General features: G+C 53.7%; 2 protein-coding genes across 4 annotated transcripts in view; one reads left to right on the top strand and one right to left on the bottom strand.

Annotated features, from left to right (window-relative positions):
* Positions 1 to 7,406, top strand: part of Skic8 (SKI8 subunit of superkiller complex) — a 10,134-nt gene extending 2,728 nt beyond the window's left edge. For 2 of the 3 annotated variants that reach the window (XM_090321359.1, XM_090321360.1), the window contains exons 4-11: positions 1,823 to 1,928; positions 2,790 to 2,962; positions 3,504 to 3,652; positions 3,867 to 3,960; positions 4,063 to 4,156; positions 4,357 to 4,449; positions 5,449 to 5,527; positions 7,138 to 7,406. In XM_090321359.1, the coding sequence (XP_090177485.1) occupies positions 1,823 to 1,928; positions 2,790 to 2,962; positions 3,504 to 3,652; positions 3,867 to 3,960; positions 4,063 to 4,156; positions 4,357 to 4,449; positions 5,449 to 5,527; positions 7,138 to 7,227 (878 nt within the window). In that variant the 3' untranslated portion in view covers positions 7,228 to 7,406. The other variant, XM_090321361.1, reaches the window with a different exon arrangement.
* A 2,202-nt stretch (positions 7,407 to 9,608) lies between these two features.
* Positions 9,609 to 21,124, bottom strand: Dnaja4 (DnaJ heat shock protein family (Hsp40) member A4). The gene is made up of 8 exons (XM_090321763.1): positions 20,965 to 21,124; positions 19,972 to 20,110; positions 16,782 to 16,962; positions 16,299 to 16,403; positions 15,046 to 15,273; positions 13,740 to 13,970; positions 10,503 to 10,603; positions 9,609 to 10,039 (listed from the first exon to the last, which is right to left on the bottom strand). Exons 1-8 carry the CDS (start codon positions 21,042 to 21,044, stop codon positions 9,824 to 9,826), a joined length of 1,281 nt encoding a protein of 426 aa, XP_090177889.1. The 5' UTR covers positions 21,045 to 21,124; the 3' UTR covers positions 9,609 to 9,823.
* Between the last annotated feature and the right edge of the window lie 2,900 nt (positions 21,125 to 24,024).

Genomic DNA, 24,024 nt, shown 5'->3' with positions numbered 1-24,024 from the left:
GGGGCTTCACTAACTTTCTGCTATGGCTGGTCTGGAACTGAACCCCCTCCCCCCCCAGCCATTTTCATCTCTGGAGTAGCTGTAATTACAGATGTGAGGCTCCATGCCCAGCTCCTTGTCCGTGTTTATATACCACACCAGCCAGTGTGAAGCTTGCTGGGTTCACACCCCCTCCCCCTTCTTCCCCTACCCTTCCTCTTAACTCTGTGCCTTTGGATGAGCTGGTCTGATCTTGAGCGAGATGACCTTCTGCCAGAAGGCCAGACACATCCTTCCCCACGGACTCATCTCCAGCCATTGTTGTCATGTTTCCCCTTGGCAGCAGTGGAACTTGAACACAGGGCCTTCTCAATTGTCTGCCAGGTGCTCTACCACCAAGCCATGCCTCCATCTCTTGGATTTTTTTTTCCCTCTCAGTTATGTGACTTGTCCTCTGGGCCTGAGCACTGCCCCTGAGCTTTTATGCTCAAGGCTGGCACTCTGCCACTTGAGCCACAGCTCCACTTTGGGTTTTCTGGTGCTTCATTGGAGAGAAGAGTCTCACAGCCTTTCCTACTTATGCTGGCTTCTACAATCCTCAGATCTCAGCCTCTAGTAGCTAGGATTAGAGGCCTTAGCCACTGGCTAAGCCCTTGGATATTTTTTTTTTGGCCAGTCCTGGGCTTGAGCTCAGGGCCTGAGCACTGTCCTTGGACTTTCTCAAGGCTAGAGCTCTACCACTTGAGCCTTAGCACCACTTCCGGCTTTTTTCTATGTATGTGGTACCGAGGAATCAAACCCGGGTCTTCATGCATGCTAGGCAAGCACCTTAACCACTAGGCCAAACTCCCGGCCCTTGGATATTTTTTTTAAGTATAATTTCCATTGTATTTATTTTCCCCCAAAAGACACCTCTTTTTCAGTCCTTTAGTATCCAGCTTGGGTTTGGTGGTCTAAATCGGGGAGGGGTGTTTGGTCTTTATGGGCTTCCCCAGATCAGTTCCTGGCCACCTTGCTGTGAATGGCACAACTCACACAGTAATGGAGCTTTAACTAGAACTTGGGAAGCACATAAGCGTCGAAGACACTCTCTTCAGAAATGTCCCTGACAGCCGCGGCCTCTATGCCTTGGGCAAAGTTTGTACAGCGAATAGGCGGCATGTGCCTGTGACCCCTTTTGACCCAACCATTGTCCCTCTTCTTTTTCCTCTGCATTGAAATAAGAATTTTATCTTCATTGCCCAGCCTGAGCTTACTTTCCATTGCATCTCCCACCGGCAGGCCCAGAAAGTGCCACCAAACCCCGCATCCCTCCCAGCCCTGGATGTTCTGCACATCTCCCCCACAATCCCCCAAGCCCCAGTTCTCACATCTCTACATAATCTGCTGCTTTTAGTTTCCTCCTGGACCCCACCAGCCCTTGGATTTTTAAAGCAAGTTTTCCTGTATAGCTTAGGCTGGCCTTGAACAATTGATCCTTTTGCTTTCTCCTCTTCCTGCTGAGTTCTGGAGTTAAAAGGCATGCGCACACAGGCCTGTTCTTATGACGGAGATGACACTTAGGTTAATTTGCCATTCGAGGCATTCGGTGCTATGCTGACCATTTCTCTAGGTGGGGAGGCTCCTGTGTTTACATCCCTGCTGTTTGCTCTGCCTCCTGTCAAGCCGAGAGGTGGGGGGGTGGGGGGCTCCCCACTGGAGACTTGGCTGCATTCGGGTTGGGCCTCCACACCAGCTGGGCTTGTGTCACAGAGCAGGTGGCTTCTCGAGAAGCCACCACGCCAGCAAGAGCATGAGTGCCATGACAGGAGAAGCCCTGTAAATGATGCTGTCTCCATTGCAGCTCATGATGACGCCATCTGGTCTGTTGCCTGGGGGACAAACAAGAAGGACAACTTAGAAACCGTGGTCACTGGGTCGCTGGATGACCTGGTGAAGGTGTGGAAATGGTGAGCCCCGCCTCTGACACTCAGCTGCATGTGCACGTGCGTATACATGTGTATACACTGGGGCTTGAATTGGGGTTCATACGCTGTCAAGGCTAGCGCCATACCACTTCCAATCACAGCTCCACCTCTGCCTTTTGGGGATTCACTGGGGATCAGAGTCTCTTGGACTTTCCCGTCCTGGTTGGCTGTGAGCCATGATCCTCAAGACTCAGGAGGATGACGGGTGTGAGCCACTGCGCCCAGCCTGCTTCAGGCTTTTTGCTGGGGAATTGGACAGAAGTCTCAAGGATTTACTCGCCCTGGCTGGTGACCCTCTTCCGCCTAAGTAGCTAGGATTGTGGAATGAGCGCCAGTGCCAGCTAGGGTGGAGGGATTCGCTTTTTGTGCTCCCAAGTTGCCACTGGGGAAATAGTACCTTTGCCAAAAAAGAAAAGATTGCAGTGTAGTCGCTGAAAAGAACAACTTTGGTTGTTTTTATTTGTTTGTTTTTGCCTGCTAGTCACATCAAAGCCCCATTAAAAACAAAAGAAAATAAAAACAGGCTGGGAGTATGGGCCTAGTGTTTGCCTAGCACACACAAAGCCCTGGGTTCGATTCCTTGGTACCACATACACAGAAAAAGCCAGGAATGGCGCTGGGGCTCAAGTGGTAGAGCGCTAGCCTTGCGAAAGCCCAAGGACAGTGCCCAGGCCCTGAGTTCAAACCCCAGGACTGGCAAAGAAAAAAAAAAAAAACAATCAAGCCTGGCAGCGTTGGTGGCATGGCCTCGTTGTTCTCCTAGATGATTGGGAGTGCACAGCTCCGCAGACACATCCACGATGTGGGGGGTGCAGAGCTCTCGTTCTGTGTCCCCCGTGGCAGGCACGACGATCGGCTGGACCTGCAGTGGAGCCTGGAGGGCCACCAGCTGGGCGTGGTGTCGGTGGATATCAGCCACACACTGCCCATTGCAGCCTCCAGCTCCCTGGACGCGCACATCCGCCTCTGGGACTTGGAGAACGGCAAGCAGATCAAGTCTATAGATGCCGGGCCTGGTGAGCAGGGGAGGGCTCACCCCCACACCCTGGCGGATGGGGTCCGCACGGCTCAGAACACCTGGACTAGACACTGGCTCTCCCAGCCGGAAAGGCATTGCAGCAAGAGATGGTGGAATAGCAGGTTTTACTGATGAGGGAGTTTTGGCATGGCAGTTCAGAAAAGAATGTTTTGAACACTCAGGGTCTGGGCACTGTCCCTGAGTGTTTTCAGTCAAGGCTAGCACTCTATTACTTTGAGCCACAGCACCACTTGTGGTTTCCTGATAGCTCATTGGAGATAGGAGTCTCAGGGATTTTCTTGCCTGGGCTGGCTTTGAACTGCTATCCTCCGATCTCAGGCTCCTAAGTAGCTAGGATGAACAGTACATCACTGGTACCTGGCTATTCGTACTGGTACCTGTGAAGTTCTTGCACTTAAAAACCTTGATAAAGAGCTAGCATCATCATGACACCATTTTTCATTTAACACGGTGCTGTCTTGAACCCGAGGCCGCCTCTGTTTTCACTGTGGTTTTGTTTCCTGCTCTTTTCTCTCCAGTGGACGCCTGGACTCTGGCCTTCTCTCCTGATTCCCAGTATCTGGCCACGGGCACTCATGTGGGAAAAGTGAACATCTTTGGCGTGGAGAGTGGGAAGAAGGAGTATTCCTTAGACACTCGAGGGAAATTCATTCTTAGCATCGCATATGTAAGGAAACCTTTCTCTCTCGTCCTCAATTTGGCATTTACTCCTCCAGCTTGTCGCTGGCCCTGGCGCCTTGGGGCTTGTCATGCCATGGTGTGACCCTTGCATGGCCTGTAGCCGGCAACCCCCACAGCCTGTAGAATGCTTGGCACCAGAAACAGAGGGGCGGGGGGAGCCTCTGTGTGCTCATTCTTCCGTGCCCCTTCCCCCCAAACAGAGCCCCGATGGGAAATACCTGGCCAGCGGCGCCATCGATGGGATTATCAATATTTTTGATATCGCCACTGGGAAACTTCTTCACACACTTGAAGGTATAGCCCCTTGGCTTCACGGGGTACTTGCAGCTCAGTGCCTCGCCGTGGAGTGGTTGTGACCGGTGGGGGTAGCGTTACACTTCCTATCATGCATTTCAGGCCACGCCATGCCCATCCGCTCCTTGACCTTCTCCCCTGACTCTCAGCTCCTTGTCACAGCCTCTGATGACGGCTATATCAAGATCTACGATGTGTGAGTTGCGGTTTCTGGGGGGCCCCTCCCTCCTGTCCCCCTCTCTCTGTCCCCTGCACCATGCCACCTGACTGAAAGGGACTTTTGGGTATGGCTGGTGTTGTCAGCCTAGCTGTGGGGGCATAATTAGGAGATCCCCCACACCAGCTGTCATACCCCGGAGTGGACTTCTCACTATACTGGGCTCTTTCCCGTGGCAGGCAACACGCCAACCTGGCCGGCACACTGAGCGGCCACGCCTCCTGGGTGCTCAACGTCGCCTTCTGTCCTGATGACACACACTTTGTCTCCAGGTACTTTGGCTTGGGTAGCACAGGCTAAAAATGCTGGGGAGAGCCAGGCAGAATGACACACCCCGGTAATGGTAGCCCTTGAGAGGTAGAAACCAGATCACAAGCTCAAGATCAGCTTGGGCTTCAGAACGAGTTCCAGATCAGCCTGAGCTACACAGCCAGACCCGGGCTGTAAAATTAAATTACTATGGGAAAATAAAGATGATCTGAAGGGCTGGGAGTGGCCTCGTGGTAGAGTGCTTGTCTAACATGCACAAAGTCCTGCGTTCAATTCTTCAGTACAACATGTGCATAAAAAGCCAGAAGTGGTGCTGTGGCTCAAGTGACTGCGCTCTAGCCCTGAGAAAGTTCAAGGACAGTACCAAGGCCCTAAGTTCAAGCCCCAGGACTGGTCAAAAAAAGAAAGATGATCTGAGACTTGAGTTGCCTAAAATCTTTTAAGATCGCATGACAGTTTTGTTTGTTTTGTGGGTCTGGGCCTAGTCTTTGTCCCTGAGCTCTTCAGCTCAAGGCTACCACCCCACCCTTGGGCCAGGCCCCACTTCCCCTGTTTTCTAGAGGTTAATTGGAGATAAGAGTCTTAGGTCCTTTTGTGCCGGGGCTGGCTTTGAGCCTTGATCCTCAGATCTCAGCCTCCTGAGTAGCTAGAATCATAGGCATGAGCCATGGCGCCCAGCTTTTTTGCATGGCCTTTTCTAAAAAAAAAAATTCAAGTTGCCTTCCTCAGGGTTTTAGTTACTGAAGGTTAACTGAAGTTTTAGTTTACGAAGTTAGTTGTGCTTGGCTGCCACAGAGATGCCTTCTTCTGAGCCACAGACCTCCTGGCAGATTTCCTTACAGAGCTAGCATCTGCAGTTCTGCTGGGGTTTGCATGGCTGCATGGCTTGCCTCGGGGACCCCTTACCCCAGAAATAGGCTGGGCCCCGTGATGGGGTGGGGGCTGCATCCCGCCAGGCGCCGTGGAGGGGCAGTGCTGAGACGCATGATCTGTCACCACAGCTCCTCAGACAAGAGCGTGAAGGTGTGGGACGTGGGGACAAGGACGTGTGTCCATACCTTCTTCGACCACCAGGACCAGGTAGGAATCCCAGACGTAGGTGGCTGCTTCTGCGGGCCAGGGCTGTGGGTGGCTCTGGGGAACTGGTTCTGTTCCGAGGCAGCCTGTCCTTGTGTGGCTCCCCTTGCACATGTATCCACCCCTCCGGGCGCCTCTGCTCCACACTGGCCCAGGAGGGACCTTCCTCCTCCTCCTCTTCTTCCTCTTCCTCCTCTTCCTCTTCCTCTGTCATGGCTGAACCCTTTGTGAGCTGTAGTAGGAGATGCAGCCAGGCTCATGCCTGTCATCTCAACTACTCAGGAGGCAGAGATCTAAGGATTCCAGTTTGAAGCCAGTCCAGGCAGGAAAGTCTGAAAGACAGAGGTGAAGGTGTGGCCCAAGTGGTGAAGTACCAGTCTTGAGTGGAGAAAGGAACAGTGCCAAGGCTCTGAGTACAAGCCCCGGCACTAGAGCAAAAAGAAAAAAAAAATACCTTTTTTTTTTTTGCCAGCCCCGAGGCATGAACTTAAGCCCGAGGCACTGTCCTTGAGCCTCTTTGTGCTCAAGACTAGAGCGCCACCACTTGAGGCACAGAGCCACTTCCAGCTTTTTCTGAGTAGTTTTATTGAGATAAAAGTCTTCCAGACTTCTGTGCCTGGGCTGCCCTTAAACTGTGACCCTGAGATCTCAGCCTCCTGAGTAATTAGGATGATAGGCGTGAACCAGCTTTTTTTTTTTTTTTTTTTTTAATATAATACCTGCTGGAAATTCTTACAAGTTGTTTGCCTATAGCAATAGCATTTTTATTTCCATCTTCAGAGATTTTTATTCGTTGGTTGGTACCGTAGTTTGAACTCAGGGCCTCACACTACCACTTGAACCACATCGCCAGCCAGTTCCATCATTAAAAGTAGACGGTGTTTAGCACTGCCAACGTGAAGATGAAACACCGGGATTCTTCATCTTGGGTATGGGGGAGTCCCGGTCCCCAGGTAGACGAAGCAGGCAGATGACAAGTTCAAGGATAGCTAGGCAAAAACCAGACTGTGATTCTATGGGTCCTGTAGGAGCCTAAGTCTGCTTTGCTATCCCGCTGGCCAAGGAGCCCAGGTTAGGGGCCAGGACTGGCCAGATCCTTCTGCAGCATAAGGTAGCTTCTAGCCAAGTCCTGCTGCTCACACCTGCAACCCTAGCCTCTCAGAAGTCTGACATCTGAGGATCCTGGCTCTAAGCCAGCCTGGGCAGGAAAGTGTCTTGTGAGACCCTTAGCTCCAGGGAATCAGCAAAAAGCTGGAAGTAGTGGTATGGCTCAAATGATAGAGCATCATGCTTGAGCAAAAGAGCTAAGGGATGGACTCAGGTCCTGAGTTCAAATCCTAGTATTGACTCACAAATAAATCTGGCAGCTGCTCGTGGCTGATGCCTGTAATCCAGCCAGCCTGGGCAGCCACGTCCCTGTGAGACTCTTCTCAGGAACCACAGGAAACTGGAAGTGGCACTGCGTGGTTCAAGTGGTAGAGCACCAGCCTTGAGCAAAAAGAGGCTCGGGGTCAGGGCCTAGGTCCTGAGTTCAAGCCCCATAATTGACAAAAAACAAAAATCAACCCATCAATCAAGGCCTTAGTAGAGCTTTTGTTTCTATATACCTCCAGGTTTGGGGAGTGAAATACAATGGCAATGGCTCGAAAATTGTGTCTGTGGGGGACGACCAGGAAATTCACATCTATGACTGTCCGACCTGAGCGGGGACCCGGCCCAGCGCAGGCCCAGCGCAGGCCCAGAGCTCTCCTCGCTCTCCAAGACGAGCCATGAAGAAATGCAGAATCTGTGTGAAGACTTAACTTTTGTACATACAGTATAAACACGTTCCTGTTTTATTGGAAATGCCCATCATACTTTTCACATAAAACATTAATGCACATGCATGTGTGTGTGTGTGCTGAGTGTGTGTGTGTGTGTCTTTGCCCGGTCCCCGCAGGACTGAGGGGCTGGCATTGCTACAGGAAAATGAGTACTGCCTCAGAGACAGAGGTCCGGGCACTTCAAGAACTTCCTAGCTTCAAAATGGAGCCCCAGCTCCCAGCATGCACTGTTGTTTGTCCACAGGCTGTGCTGAGACACTGCCCCACGTCCAGTGGGGTCATGAAGGACTCAGCCGGGCACCACTGCCCACACTTATCATCCCAGCTGCTCAGAGGCTGAAGCCTGAGAATCCCAGTTGCAAGCCAGCCCAGGGCTGGAAAGTCCATGAGACTCAATCTCTATGTCCAGTGAACCAGGAAAAGGTAGAAGAGCTGTGGCTCAGGTGGTCCAGGGCTAACTTTGAGGGGAACTGCTAACGGACAGAGTGCCTACACCCCGAGTTCGAGTGCCAGTGCCAACAGAAAACCAAAAGCAGAGCCACCTGTCTCAGCAATTTTAATTTTACTGTGACGTGGGTGTGGAAAGACCTCTGCGCCCCCAAGCGTGGGGAGGAGCTGAGTTCATGCTGAGCTTGTGTGTCCCCTCCTGTCCCCCCTTCCCAGCGTCCTGCTGTTTCGGTCCATTCACAAGGTGACTAGCTGGAATAGTGATTTAAAAACAAAAAACTGCTGGGCACTGCTGGTGGCTCAGGCGTGTCACCCCAGCTACTCGGGAGGCTGAGATCTGAGGATCACAGTTCAAAGCCAGCCTGGGCAGGAAAGTCCAGGAGACTCATCTCCAAGGAACCACCAGAAACCTGGAAGTGGTGCTGTGGCTCAAAGTGGTAGAAAGTGGTAGAGTACCAGCCTTGAACTAAGAGGTCAGGGACAGAGCCCACGCCCCGAGTTCAAGTCCCATGACTGACGAAAAGAAAACCAACTGTAGACCAATGGGCAGTGCAGACACGGGTGGACGTATCTAGACCTGGCCCCGTTCCCATGCTGCTTGTTTTGAGTGTGGCCTGAGCACTGGCCCCGGGCCTCATCCGCCGGCCACTCAAGGAAGAGTGGACGACAGAAGCCTCCCAAGCCAGACGCTTCTACGACTGTCTTGTCTGTGGTTAATGGTTGCCAGGCAGGAGGCTCAGAGCACACGGCTGGGCCGGGTTCTGCCTGTGCGGATAATCTGAACCAGGGAGGAAATGTGGGGGCATGTGGGTCACCCCAGAAGTTGGCCTGTGCCACGGGGGCCACCAGCACTGCCCCTGGCCTCTGGCTGGGGACACTAAGAGTGGAAGCGCCTGCCAGGGCTGTGAACAGAACCCGGCGGGGCAAGCACAGATGGCTTTTCCACGTGTCATCTGAAACACTAGGCTTGGAAAGTTCAGGGAACGTGCAGATGCCACACGCGCCCCGTCCCAGCCACTTCTGCAGGGACAGCACAGAGCGGCCTGTTGGACGGAATCCATGTGTCTCCTTTTCCTCCTTGAGATTCTTCTAGAAGGCATCACCTTGAGCAGCCCTGCCAGGGGACACAAGCCACCAGCCACCCAGACGCATAACGCCCAAGTTATGTCCTAAAACATGACAAAAGATTGCGTAGACTGCCTGCCCAGCGTGCGCGAAATGCTGGGTTCGGTTCCTCAGTACCACACACACAGAAAAAGCTGGAACTGGTGCTGTGACTCAAGTGGTAGAGTGCTAGCCTTGAGCAAAAGCAGCTCAGGGACAAGGCCCAGGCCCCAGGGCTGGCCAAAAAAAAAAAAAAGTGGCAAAAGAACAAAGTCCAGGCCAGGCACTGATGCCCACGCCTGTCGTCCCAGCTACTCAGGAGGCTGAGATCTGAGGATATGGTTCAAATCCAGCCAGGGCAGTAAAGTCCAGGAGAGACTCACCTCCAATGAACCACCAGAAAACAGGAGGTGGCGCTGTGGCTCAGAGTGGTAGAATGAGGGACTGGGAGTTTGGCCTAGTGGTAGAGTGCTTGCCTAGCATGTAGGAAGACCGGGGTTCGATTCCTCGGTACCACATGCATAGAAAAAAGCCAGAAGTGGTGCTGAGGCTCATGTGGCAGAGCTCTAGCCTTGAGAAAGTCCAAGGACAGTGCTCAGGCCCTGAGCTCAAGGCCAGGACTGGCCCCACCCCCCCAAAAAAAGTGGTAGAATGATAGCGCCCAGGTCCTGAGTTCAAACCCCACCAACTCAAACAAAACAGACTCCATATGCAGATGACAAATGATTTGTAATTAAGACATTTAAATAGAAATCAAGCTATGAAAAGAGAAACAAAAGGGCCCCCCTAAAGAAGGACACTCAGCAATGGGGGGGGTGCTGAACACATACACAGGACACCCCAAAATAGGAGGCCACGAAAGCCATGCCATTTTCATTGTGCCGATTTTACATTCATGCAGCGGCGGCGGTGGCGGTGGTGGCCGTCAGGCCGTCTGGCACTGGACGCCCGCCCGGGGCCCGTCGTCGTCCTCCTCGTAGGCCTCGTGGTGCTGGCGCCAGTTCTGCTCGCTGGGGTTGAACTCCTTCAGCTCCACCTGGTCCATGTCCTCCGTGACCCGCACCTTCTGCCTCGGGGGCAGCAGCGCCTCCAGCTGCGGCAGCTTCTCCACCGCCAGCCACTGCTTGTCCGGAAAGACCACCTGGGAAAGGAGCGCGCCTGAGCCCCAGCCCGGGGGGACAGCGCCCTCCACGACATGCTCCTCCCTTGTGGACAGGCCCACGGTGCAGACGGAGGGGTGGCTCAGCTGGTAGAGCAGCCACTGAGTGAAAACAGCCCAGGGAGAGCACAGGGCTCGGAATTCAAACTCCAGAGTGGCATCAACAACAACAACTTGCCAGACACTGGTGGCTGAGGACCTCTGAGGGTCACAGTTCAAAGCCAGCCCTTGCAGGGTACTCTTTCAGACTTCTCTGCAATGACTGGATCTGGAGTCATGGCTCAAGTGGTAGAGTGCTACCCTTGAGTAGAAAACGAATCTTGAAGTCCAGGCCCTGAGTTCAAGCCCCAGGACCGGCGCACACATGCACACGCACGCACACACGCACACATGCACACGCATGCACGCACAGAAGGGGCAGAGAGAGAGAGGGTGGGGCACTTACGAGGAACTGTAAGATGAGGGCCCCCCGCTCCAGGGGGGCTTTGTAGATGGGCATTCCTTCGTTGCGGACACATTTCAGGTCCCCATGCTTTACTACCTCCCCTGCCACAGAGAAGGAACAGTGAGGAGTCAGGAGAGCCAGGACGGTCTGGGAGCCCTGGTGGTGAGCACTGGGCAAGGAGTCCCAAGCACTGTTCAGGCATGCCAGTGGGAATGGCGCCCATGGCGGCTCCTGCCGGGCTGTGGGCTGGTGTGATCTCAGCAGCCCACAGGAAGAGGAGTTCCAGTCCTGCCCCAGCCATGGGAGCAAAGACTTCTGGGAAGGGGGTCGTGGGCACAGACACGCATGAGGAGGCTAAACCACACTTTATTCTGTGCTCCACAAAGGAGCAGCTATCCACAAAGCCGAATCTCTCCTGCAGAACGCATCTTTACGCTGTCACCTAAGTGTGAGCGCTGGGGGCTCACGCCTTAATCCCAGTTACTCAGGAGGCTGAGATCTGAGGATCTGTGGTTCAAGGACAGCCTGGGCACAAAAGTCTGTAAGACTTATCTCCAATCAAACTGAAAAACCAGAAGTAGAGCTATGGCTCAAATAGTGGAGCACTAGCCTCGAGTAAAAACAAAAAAAGCAGCCAAACAAAAGCATGAAGTACTGAGTTCAAGTGCCAGCACTGATATCACTGGCATCATCATCATCATCATCATCATCATCATCATCATCATCACCATCATCACCATCATCACCATCACCTATTGGGTACCACTGCCTGCTGTTCTCAAAGTCAAGCCCTTAGGCCTCCTCTTCAGGCCTGCTGGGAGGCTGGGAGCTCAGGGCCAAGTACAGAGAATGGCAGACCACAAACAACCTCAGCCAGCCAGCAGGGCTTGAAAGGCCCCATCCTGGGGCTCCAGTCCTGGGGGCTTGAACTCAGGGCCGGGGTGTTGTCCCCAAGAATTTGTGCTGAAGCCTAGTGCTCTGAAACTTGAGCCACAGCTCTACTTCCAGGTTTGTGGTGGTTCATGGGGGATAAGAGTCTCATGGACTTCCTGCCCAGGCTGGCTTTGAACCGCGATCCTCAGATTTCAGCCTCCTGAGAAGCTGGGGTGACAGGCAGGAGCCATTGGCTTCCAGCTTCACTTTCAATGTAGCGATTCTCACCAGTGCTCAGAATGGCTCAGAGATTCCAGGCAAAGGAGGAGGAGGAAGAAAGGAGGAAACAGACTAAGAAAGGAGGCAAAAATTGAAGAAGGGTGAGGGGAAAGACATAAAGAGTAAGATGAATGAGGAGAAAAACAAATCTCCAGGGCCAGGTTTTCTAGATCCTTCTAACTGAATCCTGAGGTTTGCTGCCATCTCCCTTTCTAGTCTTCCCAGCACCTGCAGGTTCCCTGGGCGGGGTGGAGGCATGGAGGCGGCTCGGGACTTCACCAGGCCGACCCCACCTCACATGGGCCAGCCTGGAAAACCATGAAGCCTCGCGTGCCCAGCCCAGTTCCCAGAAGGGCTGGAATGTGTGGTCTGTTAGATGCTAGGAGTCTGGACACTACACCAGGCTAGACTTTCCTGCCCAGGCTGGCCTTGAACCACCAGCCTCAAATCCCAGCCTCCTGAGTAGAGTATCTAGGAAGACAGGCGTGAGCCACCAGCACCCAGCATCCAATTGTTTTATGTATATTTTGGGGTTTTGTTAGTTTTGTTAGGGTCTCACGATGTAGCTCAGGCTGGCCTTGAACTTGCAATCCTCCTGCCTCAGTCTCCAGAGTGCTGGGATTATAAGCATCAAGGACCATACCTGGCTGTAAATTTGCAATTGTTCTCAAATAAGATTTTGGAGTCTAAGCCTGGGACCCGAACTGAGCACCTGATGCTTTTGTTCATGAGCTAGCCTAAGGCATGCCCGACCCCATAAAAAAGATTCTGTCTTCATAAAACAAGGCAACCTCAAGAGAATATGTTATGAGGCCCAGTAAGTTAATGACACCCCATCTCAACACAAAAGGCTAAGGCGGTGGTAACGTACATCGACATAAAAGCTACAACAGAAGTGTAAGCAGGAGGATCACAGTCCAGTCAAAAGAGCCAAAAGGGTCAGAGGCATGGCTCAAGCTATAGAGCGCCCACCCAGCAAATACAAAAACCCCAGAACCACCAAACTAAAACTGAAATTTAGAACTATACGTCCATGGCCGGGAGTTTGGCCTAGTGGTTAAAGTGCTTGCCTAGCATGCACGAAGACCCAGGTTCGATTCCTCAGTACCACATACATAGAAAAAAGCCGGAAATGGTGCTGAGGCTCAAGTGGTAGAGTGCTAGCCTTGAGAAAGTCCAAGGACAGTGCTCAGGCCCTGAGCTCAAGCCCAGGACTGGCAAAAAAAAAAAAAAAAGAACTATACGTCCATTTCATATTATCCTCAGAAAAAGGAGGTATACCTACAGAAGGGTTAGAGAAGAATGTGGCTGAAAAAGAGGGGAGAAACCAAAAGAGGGGGACACACAGCAGAGACTGAAAGAAATCTAGACAATAGCTAGGGAGGGATGGTGGCTCAATCCACCAGACCCCAGAATCTTTTTCTTTTTTTCCTTTTATGCCAGGCCCAGGGCTTGAACTCAGGGCCTATCCACCGTCCCTGAGCTGCTTGTGCTAGTGCTAGTGTTCTACCACTGGAGCCACAGCTTCACAACTTTTTGCTGGTTAATTGCTGGCACAGAGTTTCCTGCCTGGGTTGGCCTCAAACCTTGATTCTCGGATCTCAGCATGCTGAGTAGCTAGGACTACACACTCATGAGCCGCTGGCAGCTGGCTAGTTTTTAAACTTTAATTGGCAGATTCTAGCTAGAACTTTTAGATACCCCCTCCCCCAGGATATCTAAAGGTGTGAGCCACCTTCCCTCACTCTCAGACATTATTAGAGAAATTCCTACAATGCTCAGTCACTTTACGTTTAGCAAGAAATCCAATCATAATCCACAAATAAAAGTCTGCTTAGGCCGGGAGTTTGGCCTAGAGTGCTTGCCTAGCATGCATGAAGATCCAGGTTCGATTCCTCAGCACCACATACATAGGGGAAAAAAAAAAAGGTGAGAAATGGTGCTGTGGCTTAAGTACTAAAGCTCTAGCCTTGAGAAATTCCAAGGACAGTGCCCAGGCCCTGATTTCAAGACCCAGGACTGACAAAAATAAATATAATAAAAGTCTGCTTAGAGGGCGGAGTGGGGGAGGGCAGCTTAGCTTACCTGATTTAGATGTAATAATAAGGACGCGCTCATCCAGGGTTTTGATGGTCTTCTTGAAGCCACAAAGAGCTTCAGAGAGTTGAATTTTCATTTTCATGATCAAGTCGTGGCCTCGCCTCTGAAAGACACTATGATCCTTCTGATCAAGCACAATTATGACATCGCCGGGCTCCAGCTCAGGCTCCTGATCCCCTTCGCCATGAAAGAGTATCTTTTGCCCGTCTTTCATACCTATGAGACATCATTCCTTCTCAATTAGCCGTTGATCGTGACCTGCTGCCGTTCTCAAAGCTTTTGAAGAAAAGGGGACCACGTCCTGGGGGCAGGGGCGTCGCTGTCATCAAAATTTCCAACCCTGGCTGGGCTCAAAAGACTCCCCTGGGCTCAGACCCCCGTGGCTATGCCCCACCCAGCGTGCCCACCCTGCACAGGCACTGGGGGCCAAGGCCTGGGAGAAGCCAGAATCTTTTGAACAGCTCCTGGGTAGGTCTGGGTGTTGATTTCCTTTGACTTTCTTTGGTCTCTTCGCTCATCTACATGTTATTTTTTGCTGAGTTAGAAAGCCACAGAGCACTCCAGGAGTATTTGGGAAACCAGCTAGGGTGGACTTTTAAAATCTGGCACCACTGGGGCCGGGAGTTTGGCCTAGTGGTTAAAGTGCTTGCCTGGCATACATGAAGACCCAGGTTCCATTCCTCGATACCACATACATAGAAAAAAGCTAGAAGTGGTGCTGAGGCTCAAGTGGTGGAGCTCTAGTCTTGAGAAAGTCCAAGGACAGTGCTCAGGCCCTGAGCTCAAGCCCAGGACTGGCAAAAAAAAAAAAAAAAATATCTGGCACCAGGCAAAATGATTGCTAAGGGATGGATCTGCGTTTCGGGGAGAACGCGCATTATCTGGGAGGGAAAATAAACACTTTCAAAGCAGCAGGAAGTGTCTTTAAATATATATATATATATATATATATATACACGGTCCTAGGGCTTGAAGTCAGGCCTGGGTGCTGTCTGGGCTTTCCCGCTACTTGAGCCACAGCTCCCCTGCTGGGTGTTTGGTGGAGCTCTGAGAGTCTCGTGCACTTTCCTGCCCAGGCCGTCCTCAAACCTCGATCCTCAGACCTCAGCTTCCCGAGTGTCTAGGATTACAGCCTGAGCGCCACCAACACCGCGCTGTCTTTTAATGTACGGCCCGGCGCCGCCCCTGCGCCCCTGCGATTGGAGCAGCCCGGACCCCGCCTCCCCTACGTGTGCCGTGATTGGTTCAGCGCACCGCCAGGCGCCAGCCCCGGCCGGGCATGCGCGCTCACCTTTCTCCACGTGCACCTCGATAATCTTCTTCTCGCGGGTCACCTTGGCCCCGCTGCAGCTCTCACAGCGGTCCTTGGGGTTGATGCGCTCGCCCTGGCCCTTGCACTCGATGCACACGGTCTGGATCTGCTGCACCATGCCCGGCCCGATCTGCTGGATGTGGATCTGCATCCCTCGCCCCTTACACAGCGGGCATTTCTCCACCGACCCCTTCTTACCACCGATGCCTGCGGGGCGGGGCGACAGGAAGGACAGCCGTGTCCCCCTCCAGGGTGCCAAGCACCGAGGAGGGTAGACACCGCGTGCCACCGCTGTGATTCTATTCTACAGGCAGGGCCTGTCGTTCTAGCTACTCAGGAGGCTGAGATCTGAGAATCAGAGTTCAAAGCCAGCGCCTGCAGGAAAGTCCACACGGAGCTCCAGTTACTCACAAAAGGGCCAGAAATGGAGCTGTGGCTCAAAGGGTAAAGAAGCGACCTTAACTGAAAAAAGCTCAGGGTAGCGCCTTGGCTTCATGTTCAAATCCCAGTACCAACACCAAAAGTAAATCAGGCAAACGGGAGTTTAAGCTTCCTGTTTCGAAAAAAATACTTGAATCCACATTTGAAAAAAATAAGCCAGTATGGTGATTCACACCTAAATTCCCCCAGCAGGAGGATCACAAGTTCAAGACTAGCCTGGCAAGCAAAGTAGGACTCCTCCCATCTCCAAAAAAACTTTTAGGGGCAGGGAACATGGCCTAGTGGTAGAGTGCTTGCTTGCCTAGCATGCCGGAAGCCGTGGGTTCAATTCCTCTGCGTACCACATACACAGAAAAAGCCGGAAGTGGTTCAGTGGATCTAGTGGTAGAGTACTAGCCTTGAGCAAAAAGTGTCCAAGGACACTGCCCAGACCCTGAGTTCAAGCCCCAGGACTGGCAAAAAAAAATTACATATATATATTTAAGAAACAAGCAAATGGATCCAAGATATCAGAACTCAAAAACTTAAAAAGTTACCTTTTTTAACCAAATTTTACTAAATTATTCAGAAGACTGAGACTGAAAGATCACGATTCAAAAGCCAACCTGGGCAGACAAATCCCTGAGACTTTGGACTTCAATGCCAGCCCAGCAAAAAACTAGTACAGAGCTTATGGCTCAAATGGTCAAACACCCTTGAGTGAACAGCTTTGAGTGAAAAAAGCGAAGGGACAGCACCCAGATTCTAAGGTCAAGCCCCAGTTACCAACACAAAACAAATAACACTTTTACCTTCACATTTTTCACAAATTACATTTTTCTGCAATGCCAATTTCTTTGTGACTCCATTATACAGGTCTTCCAGGGTTACAGACAGCTGATGTACAACGTTCTTGCCTTCCCAAGAGACAGGGAAAAAAAAGACAATTAGTCACACTGGAGTCAACATTCGTCTGTAGCAAATGCTACGGGTGCCTGCACACCCCCTAGCTCACTCACTCTCCCATGTGACCCTCACATCAGCCCACTCTACAGGGCCCTCTGCCAGGCCCAGGACCCGAAGCCACCTGGCTGTGAGCTAATCAGGTGGTCATTTATAAAGGTAAAAAAAGAGAGAAAAAAAGCTGGCTAGGTGCCAGTGGCTCACGCCTGCCATCCTTGCTACTCAGGAGGCTGAGATCTGAGGATCACAGTTCAAAGCCAGCCAGGGTAGAAAACCCCCCCAAGACTCTCCCCAGCCCATGCCCTTCTGCACAGGCGCGCTGCGCTGCTCACCTCGTCTCTCTCTGGCCATCCGACCCCCACCGCCGAAGAACATGTCGAAAATGTCCATGGGGGAGGAGAAGCCTGGACTCCCCGAGACCCCTTCCTTAATCGCCTGCTCTCCACCCTGGTCATAAATATCCCTTTTCTTTGGATCAGAAAGCACTTCATACGCCTGGGATATAAGTTTAAACTTGAAGAACAAAAAGAAAAACGATTTTAAAAAGAGAAGCACGCAGAAAGAGGTCTGAGCTCTGTGTGTGTGTGTGTGTGTGTGTGTGTGTGTGTGTGTGTGCACATGCTTGCTAGGGCTTAAACTCAGGACCCAGGTACTGTACCACAGCATTTTTTCACTCCAGAGTGACTTTCCTATGTGGCCACAGCTCCTCTTACTCACTTTTGGTCTCACAGATTTTCCTGCCTGAGCTGGCCTCGAACCACAATCCTTAGCTCTCAAGCCTCCTGAGTAGCTGGGGTGACAGATGTAAGCTACTGCCTCAGCTTCTCTTCTCTGCTATGTCTCCTGTAGTTCTGAGCCCTCCCGAGGGTCAGAGAACATCCCAGCTCCTCTCCAGAATGTTCTAAGCTATTTCACTGAACAAAGCTCGATGTGAATATGATTTGAATATGATTTGAATATAAAGCAGAATGTAAAAATCACAAGATGGAGGAAGGTTCCCTTTCATACTGGCTGTACTGGCCACGGGATGTGGGGCCCACAGTGGACCCCCATGGCCTCCAGCTCACAAGAACTTTACTTTTCTGATACCAGGATTCAAACTCAATACCTAATGCTTTTGGCTCACTGGCTGGTGCTTTACCAGCTGAGCCACACATCCAACCCCAAGACTTAAATTTACTAACTGGGTACCAATGCCTCACATCTGTAATCCTAGCTAATCATGGTTCAAAGCCATTCCAGACAAGAAAGTCTGTGAGACTCTTATCTTCAGTGAGTCATCAAAAAACCCACAAAAAACAGGAATGCAGCCGTGGCTCAAGGGGCAGAGTACCAGCTTGGAGTAAAAAACCAAAGGAAGGGGCTGGGACTGTGGCTTAGTGGTAGAGTGCTTGCTTGGCATGCATGAAGCCCTGGGTTCGATATCTCAGTACCCCACACATAGACAAGGGTGGAAAGAGAGCTGTGGATCAAATGGTAGAGCGCTAGCCTTGAGCAAAAGAAGCTCAGGGACATTGTCCAGGCCCTGAGTTCAAGTCCCAGGGCTGACACAAAAATAAATAAAAATTAAAGAGGGTCACCAGCCAAGAACGCGTCCTTAGCACTGTCCTTAAAAGACTTTTTTTCTCCCCTGCCACTCTGTGTCTTTCAGAAAAGCACACGATGAGAGCACACACAAAGCAGAGTCCCACAACAAACAGAGGCCACCTGTTGCTTAGCAACACAGAACAACTGGGCAGAAAACAAACACCAATACCCCCAACTGGCCTTCTCAGCTGTCTGAGAGGCTGGTGGAAAAGGCTTGGCTTAATCTATTTTTGAAGAGGCATTAATAATACAGTGACAAACTCAGGTGAAAAAAAAAAAAGTAAAAGTTCCACTTGGAACAGATAAAATAGGCCAGAAATACATAAAATTCCCACCTAAAGCACTGTATACAGTAGGCCCAGAAGAGGTAATTATGTTCCATTTTCTGTGGTGGAGTTTGAACTCAGGGCTAGGGCACAGTCCCTTCGTGTTTAATCACTCAAGGCTGGTACTCTACCGTTGAACCACACCTCCACTTCTGGTTTTTCACTGGTTCATTGAAGATAAAAGCCTCAGCTCTCAGCCTCCTGAGTAGCTGGGAATAAAGCATGGATCACCTGTGCCCGGTTTGTACCCGGTATTTTAAGTGTATTTATTCCCAGAGCATTGCTAGTGTTTCATACACACACATTTCCAAAGCCACGAGGCACAGAAATAAGGGGGACAAAGCAGTATTCCTCTGGGGATCTGCCTAGAAATGTGTATGTGTTTAAAGTAATAGAGTGGCTGGCCACTGGTGGCTCCCACCTTTAATCCAGCTGCTCAGGAGACTGAGATCATGGTTCATGAGGTCATGGTTCAAAGCCAGCCTGGGTGGGAAATTTGGTAAGACTCAACTCCAATGACCCAGCAAAAAAGCCCAAAGTGGAGGTGTGGTTCAAGTGGTAAAGCATCCGTCTATAAAACTTATCTCCAATTAACTACCGGAAAACTGGAAGTGGCAGAGTGCTAGCTTTGAGCCAAGGAGTTCAGGGACAGCACCGAGGCCCCAAGTTCAAGCCCCACAACTGACAAAATAATAATAATAATAATTAATAATAATAATAACAACGTCCAGTCACCAGCAGGCACACAGGTGTGAAGGAACACCGAGATGTGACCTCAGACCGAGGTACTGGGGCTTTTCGACTCATGCTGAGCCCTGACAACTGCTCAGACAGATCAGCCCAAGCTCAAAGCAGAAACAATGTGGGGCCCAGGCCCTGGAGTCACCAACCCTGAGCAGGGCGCAGCAGCCACTAGAAAAGCCACAGAAAACCTACTCAATACAGATGATCGCCCGGCGGCAGGGACCCTTCCGACTGCCACAGCTCAGCCCCTGGGGGCTAAATATAAGGATTCCGTCACCCGGCTGTCACCCGGCTGTCACCCGGCGGCCACCCGCCGCCGCCCTGCAGCTCCCCCTTCCCGAATCCCCGGTGAGGACGGGTGCCTCGATCCGCTCTCCTCTGCCCTGAGGCCCTGAGATGGGTGGCTTTAAAAGTGACTGCCGGGCCACCTGGGAACCGCGACAGGATGGCCCGGGGCTGTCATCCCAGCCACCCCGACGCTGAGATCTGGGGGTGGGGGGGGTCAAAGCCAGCTGAGGCAGGAAAAGTCGGGGAGACTCTCGGATCTTACTTTTAACCCCCCCCCCGAAACCAATAAATGAAATAAAAAGGCAAAAGCACTGCCCGTCTACCTTGGTACTTGTGGGGGGGGAATGAAGTCGTGTGATGAAGTGGAGGTGTCACCTACAGACTCCGCACCCCGCTAATGCGACGGCAGAGGGGGGGTGCCGGGAGCCCCCCCAAGCCCCTCCCGCCCACAGCTCCCCGCTGGGGCTCACAGATCGCCCCGGGGACGCCCGCCCAGGACGTCTGTGCCTCAGTTTCCCGCTTGGCCGGCTGCGGGAAATGCTCGCGGGCCGGGGCGCCGTCCCCCCCACCCGCCCACCTTCTCGCCCTCGTCCGGGTTCTTGTCCGGGTGGTACTTGAGGGCCAGCTTGCGGTAGGCCTTCTTGATCTCCTCCGGGGAGGCGCTGGGCCGCACCCCCAGGATGTCGTAGTACTGCGTCTCCTTCACCATCTTGTCCCTGCGGGGGGACCCCGCACCCCCGCGGCCGGGTCAGCGTCGCCCAGCGCCCGGGACCCCCCCGTCCCCGACAGCCCGGGCCCCGGCCAGGGCCGCGGGGCCGCTCCCGGGTCACGGCCTCGGCCACGGCCCCGACCCCCGGGCCGATCTCCGCGCCGGCCCCGCCGCGCTCCGGCCGCCGCTGCTGCGCCGCGGCTTTTATCCGGCGCGGGCGGAAGCTGCCAGCCCCGGCCGGTGACGCCACACACGCCCAGAACCTTCGCCGAGGTTCCGGAGGCGGCGGAGGCGCCGGGCGGGCGGCGGGGGGGAGGGGGAGGAAGGGGAGGAGAGGGGCGGCCCCGCGGGGCGCCGGATCCCGAGACCCCTGACCCCCGGCCCGCGACCCCCGACCCCGCCCCGCGACCCCAGATCCCCAGCCCCGACCCCGGCCCGTCCCCGCCCCGCGACCCCCGACCCCGGCCCGCGGCCCCGCCCCCGACCCGCGGCCCCGCCCCGCGACCCCCGACCCCGACCCCGGTCCGCGGCCCCGGCCCGCGACCCCCGACCCCGGCCCGCGACCCCAGATCCCCAGCCCCGACCCCGGCCCGCCCCCGCCCCCGCGACCCCCGACCCCGCCCCCGCCCCGCGGCCCCGCCCCGCGACCCTCGACCCCGCCCCGCGACCCAGATCCCCAGCCCCGACCCCGGCCCGCCCCCGCCCCGCGACCCCCCCGACCCCGCCCCCGGCCCGTGGCCACGCCCCGCGACACCCGACCCCGCCCCCGCCCCGCGGCCCCGCCCCGCGACCCCCTGACCCCGTCCCCGCCCCCACCCCCGCCCCGCGACCCCCGCCCCGGCCCCGCCCCGGCCCGCGCACCCGCCGTCCTCCGGAGCCGGCTCCTCCGGCTGCCCGTCCGACTCCCCGGAGCTCCAGTTCTGGCTGCCGCCCCGGGCCATGCCGGGGCTCCGGGCCGCGGGCGGCGGGTCCCGGGCGCCCTGCGAGCGTCGCCCCGCGAGGCCGCGCTGCCGCGCTCGGGCTGCGCCTCCTCCACGGGCTGGGGCTCGGGCTGCGCTGCGGGCCGCGCCGTCCGTGCGGGCCCCGGGGGCTGCGGGCCGGGACTCGGGGCGCCGGGGCCGCGCCCTCCCCCCGCCGCGCCCCCGGGGCGGGGCCCTTTGTTGGGTCAGCGCCCGGCGGGGGGCCCCCGAGGCCGGGCGGGGCGCGGGCCCGGGGCGAGGTGCTCCCTCCGCGGGCCCCCCCGACGCCGCCTGGGCCCCGCGCCCGCGCCCCTGCTCCGTCCTCAGCGGGGAGCCCCACCGCCCCTCCCCGCCGTGGGCCGGGTGACGGGCGAGCCCCCCCCCGACCCTCCCCACCCCACCCTCCCCACCCCGCGGCCCACGCGGGCGGGGAAGGGCGGCCGCGCAATCAGCAGGCCGCAGACTCCCGCCCGGGGCCCCGGCTCCCCCCTCCGCCCCGTGACCCGCACCCCAGAACCCCGACTTCCTATCCAACCCAGCCGCTGGGGGGGCCCGGGATCGGATGATCGTGTCCCCCGAGGAGCCCGCACGAAGGAAGGAAAGCTCGGCAGGGAAGCCCCGCGCCAAGCCCCAGCCCTGCAGCTCGGGGGGGACGGAAAGGAGCGCGCGCCGTGGAGAAAGCCTCGCTTAGTTTGATGATCTAAACTGTCCCCACCATCCTGGCTGGATGGAAGGCTCCGCTGAAGACATTTCTTATCAGTTATGTGTTTACTCTTTTTTTTTTTTTTTAACTGCCGTTTCTATCACAAATGACCTGGTGGTTTAACGGTTACAGTAAACAACATAAAGTTTCTGTTTAAAAAGTTAAATTGCAGCTAAGGTACTGGAATCCTAGCTACTCAGAAGGCTGCGATCTGAGGATTGAAGGTAGCCTTAGGCAAAAAGAAATATATATACACATTTACACACATGTATCTGAGAGACTCTGATCTCTAATGAACATCAAAAAGCCCAAAGTGGATGGTAGAGTGCTTACCTAGCGAGCGTGAAGACCTGGGTTCCATGCCTCAGTACCACGTACATAGGAAAAGCCAGAAATGGTACTGTGGCTCAAGTGGTAGAGCTCTAGCCTTGAGAAAGCCCAAGGACAGTGCTCAGGTCCTGAGTTCAAGCCTCAGGATTGGGAAAAAAAAAAAACAGTTAAAAGCAAAAGCCCAAAGTGGAGATGTGGTTCAAGTGGCAAAACACCAGCCTTGCATGAAAAGACCAAGCGAGAGTGCAAAGCTTTGAGTTCAAGCCCAGGGACAGACACAAAAACCAGAGCCAAAATAAGCAGAGAGAACTAGAACTAGAGAATTAGCCAATATTTGGGGGTGGGGGGGCAAGACTTTTCCAGTGGGAAAGTCTGCTGGCCCCCAAAATAACTGGTTGACTATTAGAAGGCCTTTTCTGGTCACGTTTCATACAGGTTAGGCCCACATGAAATGTTCCCACTTCAAGCATACCTCTCCCTGTATGCCTGAAGTTTTGTGTGTGGGAGGAGGGGGTCATGGGGCTTGAACTCTGGGCCTGGGTGCTCCCTGAGCTCTTTAGCTCAAGGCTCGTGTTCTACCACTTTGAGCCACAGCAACACTTCCAGTTTTCTGATGGTTTATTCGAGAGAAGAGTTTCTTGGACTTTCCTGCCCAGGCTGATTTTGAACTGTGATCCTCAGATCTCAGCTTCCTGAGTAGCTAGGATGACAGGCGTTTGCCACTGGAGCCAACATGTCTGAGGTTTTGCCTGGGGTTTTGATATCCCTCTATATGGACAGATATCACCCTGGAATAACAGGTGGAAAGTTAATCCTTCATCCTTCCCACAACTTTAAAAAAGTCAGGGAGGGGTTTGGGGATTTAGCTCAGTGGAAGAATACTTGCCTCACAAGTGCAAGGCCCTGAGTTCAGTCCTCAGCTCTGGGAGACAAAAAGAAAAAAAAAAACTCATAAAGTGACATGCTGAATTGAAAGCATTTTGTACAACTCCTTAGAGGGAGTTTGGCCTAATGGTAGAGTGCTTGCCTGGCATGCACGAAGACCCGGGTTCAATTCCTCGGTACCACATACATAGAAAAAAACTGGAAATGGTGCTGAAGCTCGAGTGGTAGAGCTCTAGCCTTGAGAAAGTCCAGGGACAGTGCCCAGGCCCTGAGCTCAAGCCCAGGACTGGCAAAAAAAAAAAAAAAAGAATAAAAAACAGTGCAAAACCAGGTGCCAGGGGCTCATATCTGTCATCCCAGGGGGCTGAGATCTGAGGACTGAGGTTCAAAGCTAGCCTAGGCAGGAAAGTCCATAAGGCCCTTATCTCTAATGAACCACTACAAAACCAGAAGTGGTGGTGTGATTCAAATGGTAGAGCAAAAATTCTCAGGGACAGTGCCTAGGACCTGAGTTCAAGCCCCAGGACTGGCAAAAAAAAAAAAAATAGTGAAATCAGGCTGGGATTACAGTTTGTGGAGTGCTTGCCTAGATGCACGAACACCTGGGTTCCATTCCACAGCACCACATACACAGAAAAAGCCAAAAGTGATGCTGTGGTTCAAGTGGTAGAGTGCTAACCTTGAGAAAACCCAAGGACAGAGCCCAGGCCCTGAGTTCAAGCCTCAGGACTGCCCCCCCCCCCCCAAAAAAAAAGTAAAGCCAAACAACATTAAAATAATCACCAGGGAGAAAGAAAATCAGGAGGGGAACCTGAAGGCCAAAGCTAGACACTCTTATGTCCCAGTTCCTTTATGGTGCATCATGGGAATACTGGAGTTGCCTGATGGGGGTTGGTGGAAACACAAACCACAAAGAGGACAGAGGACAGGGCAGACAGTGGACATCAAGACCCTGATTGGGCAACCTAAAGATCAAGTGGTCTAGCCATCCAGACCTAACATCCCCAGGTCACCTGAAGACAATACTCAAAGCCAGCACCCGTG

The sequence above is a fragment of the Megascapheus bottae genome, chromosome 30 (genome assembly GCF_031878675.1).
Source record: "Megascapheus bottae isolate mThoBot1 chromosome 30, mThoBot2.hap1, whole genome shotgun sequence".
Classification (NCBI taxonomy): Eukaryota; Metazoa; Chordata; class Mammalia; order Rodentia; family Geomyidae; genus Megascapheus; species Megascapheus bottae.
Note: the sequence above shows the minus strand (reverse complement) of the source record. Positions and strands in the feature narration are given on the sequence as shown.

Bases quoted from the DNA above. Each gene is read 5' to 3' on its own strand.
- Dnaja4 (XM_090321763.1), bottom strand. From the start codon at position 21,044: ATGGCCCGGGGCGGCAGCCAGAACTGGAGCTCCGGGGAGTCGGACGGG. The intron at 15,274-16,298 runs GTAAAAGTGTTA...CCCGCCCCGCAG, and splicing joins AATTTGTGAAAAATGTGAAG to GCATCGGTGGTAAGAAGGGG. The intron at 13,971-15,045 runs GTGAGCGCGCAT...GATGTCTCATAG, and splicing joins CGAGGTGCACGTGGAGAAAG to GTATGAAAGACGGGCAAAAG.